Source organism: Dendrobium catenatum, unplaced genomic scaffold (genome assembly GCF_001605985.2).
Source record: "Dendrobium catenatum unplaced genomic scaffold, ASM160598v2 fragScaff_scaffold_1094, whole genome shotgun sequence".
Classification (NCBI taxonomy): Eukaryota; Viridiplantae; Streptophyta; class Magnoliopsida; order Asparagales; family Orchidaceae; genus Dendrobium; species Dendrobium catenatum.
Window position 1 is genome coordinate 11,227 of NW_021319556.1, and position 2,933 is coordinate 14,159.

Below are 2,933 nucleotides of genomic sequence, written 5' to 3' on the forward strand. Positions count from 1 at the left end.
CCTATTGCAGGGGCAGCGGCCCAAATTATTCGAGTTCACCTACAAAGGAAGATAATATTAAATCTATAAATTGCAATGAAGTTGAATGAAATGGAGTTTTTTTCCATTCATTACCCTTATATGTTGTGTATTCTCGTTAAGTATAAATTTAAGTTTAGTCGACGAAAAAAAAAGAAAAAAACGGAATGATTGATAGGAATTAAGCAAAAATTCCACATCCAACGTGCCTTCACATTGGAATTTAAAAAGAATGCTGGTTGATTTCAACCACTGCGTCTTCAACTTCGCCGAGTGCAGATATAAGTCGTGCTTCTTCTTCCTTTATCAGACTTCTGCTCCTCCCAAACCAGACATCTGCGCCTTCTTGTTCATGGAGCCATTTCATTTCAATTTTTCTGTCTTCCTCCTACTTGTTGCATTGCTCTTTTTCAAATTTTTCTTGGTTAAATGCAATGCTCTTGGCCAATGCCTTCAAAAAGAGAGCTTTGCACTTCTCCAGCTCAAACGAGGCTTTACCTTTGGTAAGCTTGAGACATGGCAGCCAGGGACGGATTGCTGCAAGTGGGATGGTGTGACATGCGATGAATTGGGACGGGTCACTAACCTCGACCTAAGCAATCGGTCCATCTCAGGTAAGATTAATCATAGCCTCTTCAATCTCACATCTTTACGTGCTCTCAATTTTGCCAACAATTGGTTTGAAAATATGCCAATTCCGGATTTTGGTTGGGACAAGCTTACAAATCTTTCAAGCCTAAATCTTTCCTATTCTGGATTTGTTGGGAAGGTTCCCGCTAGTATCTCTCGCTTAAGGAAATTGACTTCCATTGATCTCTCCTTAAATTTTGGGTTGTTTCTCACTGCTAAGCCAACATTTTTGCGAAACATGAGTAGTTTGAGAGAACTTTTTGTTGACCTTGTAGATATCTCAGCATACAGGGATGAATGGTGTGGTGCTTTGGTAAATTCCACCCCTGTTCTTGAGGCATTACATATGCAAGGTTGTTCTCTCTTTGGTGCAAGTTGTTCATCTCTCTCCAAGCTCCCTTTTTTATCTATTATCTGGTTTGGAGACAATACTTTGGACTCTAGTATCCTAGATTCATTTGTCAATTTTACTTCTTTAACTGAGCTTGAAGTCCAAGAAAATGGATTCAAAGGAGTTTTTCCCAACAAAATATTTCTGCTAAGAAATTTAAGACATCTTGACATCTCAAATAATCCAATGCTTTCTGGTTATCTTCCAAAATTTTTAGAGGATAGCAATTTAGAAATTTTGGCACTTTCTAGTACTAATTTCTCTGGAAATTTACCTGATACAATAGGCAACCTCAAATTTTTGATAGATTTAGATCTCTCAAGTTGCCAATTCTCTGGAACAATACCACCTTCGTTGGGGAATCTATCACTACTATCTAGTCTGTATCTATCGAATAACAATAAACTACATGGTCAAGTTCCAAGGCCCATATTTCAAATATCAGGGCTTATTTTACTTTCACTTGCTTCAAATAATTTCAGTGGAGTTTTGGAGTTGGAATTCATCAAGAATCTAAAGAAACTCTTGTATTTGGACCTCTCAAATAGTGGTTTTTCTTTAAGTATATGGGATGCAGATAATGGATCTTTATCGTCTTCCTTTCCCAATGTGATGTTTTTGGGACTATCTGGTTGCAATCTGACTAAGATCCCTGCATTCATAAGACATCAACATCAAATGCATAGCTTAGACCTTTCAAATAATAGAATTCAAGGGCAAATACCAAGCTGGTTATGGAGCATTGTTGAACAAGCTAACTTCTTAAATGTAGATTGGTTCATTTCTCTTGCAAACAATAATTTGATTGGAGAAATATCACCATTAATCTGCAACTTGTCCAGACTTTGGCTACTTGATTTGTCTATGAATAGGCTAACTGGTTCTATTCCACCATGTTTATTTGAAGATAAAATTAATCTCCACGTACTAAATCTTAGAGGAAACCTCCTTCATGGAGCCATCCCTTATGGAATGAGTTCAAAATGTACTCTACAAAATATAATTCTTAGAGACAACCAGTTGGAGGGATCACTTCCTCGGTCATTGCCCAATTGTCAATCACTTGAGATTCTAGACTTGGGGAACAATAAATTGAATGACACATTTCCTTATTGGTTGGGGAATATGTCCTCTCTAAGAGTACTTGTTTTAAGATCTAACAAGTTTCATGGGCTAGTTGGGCCTCTTTATGGAAATCATCAAATAAATTATTCATTCTCTATGCTACATGTATTGGACATCTCATCCAACAACTTTAGTGGCAAATTAGATGGAGAGTGCTTCACTAATCTTAAGTCAATTATGGTAAATATATCAGATGCAACACAAAATTTTGCTTATAATTTGATGGGTGAATACTATGATTTGGATGTGCTCACTATCATGAACAAGGGGCAACTAATGACATTGCAAAAGTTTTGGAAAATCTTCATGTCAATAGATTTTTCAAACAATTATTTTGAAGGAGAGATCCCACTCGCCATTGGTCAACTTGTCTCTCTCCAAGTGCTCAACTTGTCATATAACCGTTTAGCAGGCAAAATTCCCCCTCAACTAGGGAATTTGCCACAACTCGAGTCATTGGATCTCTCAATGAATAACATTTCTGGTAAGATCCCACATGAATTAGTTTCTTTGCATTTCTTATCATATTTAAACCTCTCCTATAACAACTTGGTAGGAAAAATTCCATTAGAAGGTCAATTCTGCACTTTCTCAAAAACTTCATTTGAAGGAAATGAGGGACTGTGCTGGTCTCCTTGTAACACATTAGTTCCAAAGGTGAGCAATAAAGTTAAATCTCCTCTAGATTTGGGTGGCATAAATCATAAGAATAAAATTTATATGATTGTGTTGGGGATATTATTTGGTGTGGGATTTGGAGGGTGTATGG

At 36.9% G+C, this 2,933-nt stretch overlaps 1 protein-coding gene across 1 annotated transcript in view; it reads left to right on the forward strand.

Annotated features, from left to right (window-relative positions):
- The first annotated feature begins 250 nt into the window (after positions 1-250).
- LOC110115931 (receptor-like protein 7) overlaps positions 251-2,933 on the forward strand; it is a 4,999-nt gene continuing 2,316 nt past the window's right edge. Inside the window, exon 1 of the mRNA XM_028698504.1 lies at positions 251-2,821. Within this exon, the coding sequence (XP_028554337.1) occupies positions 251-2,821 (2,571 nt within the window). The remainder of the gene's footprint in view (positions 2,822-2,933) is intronic.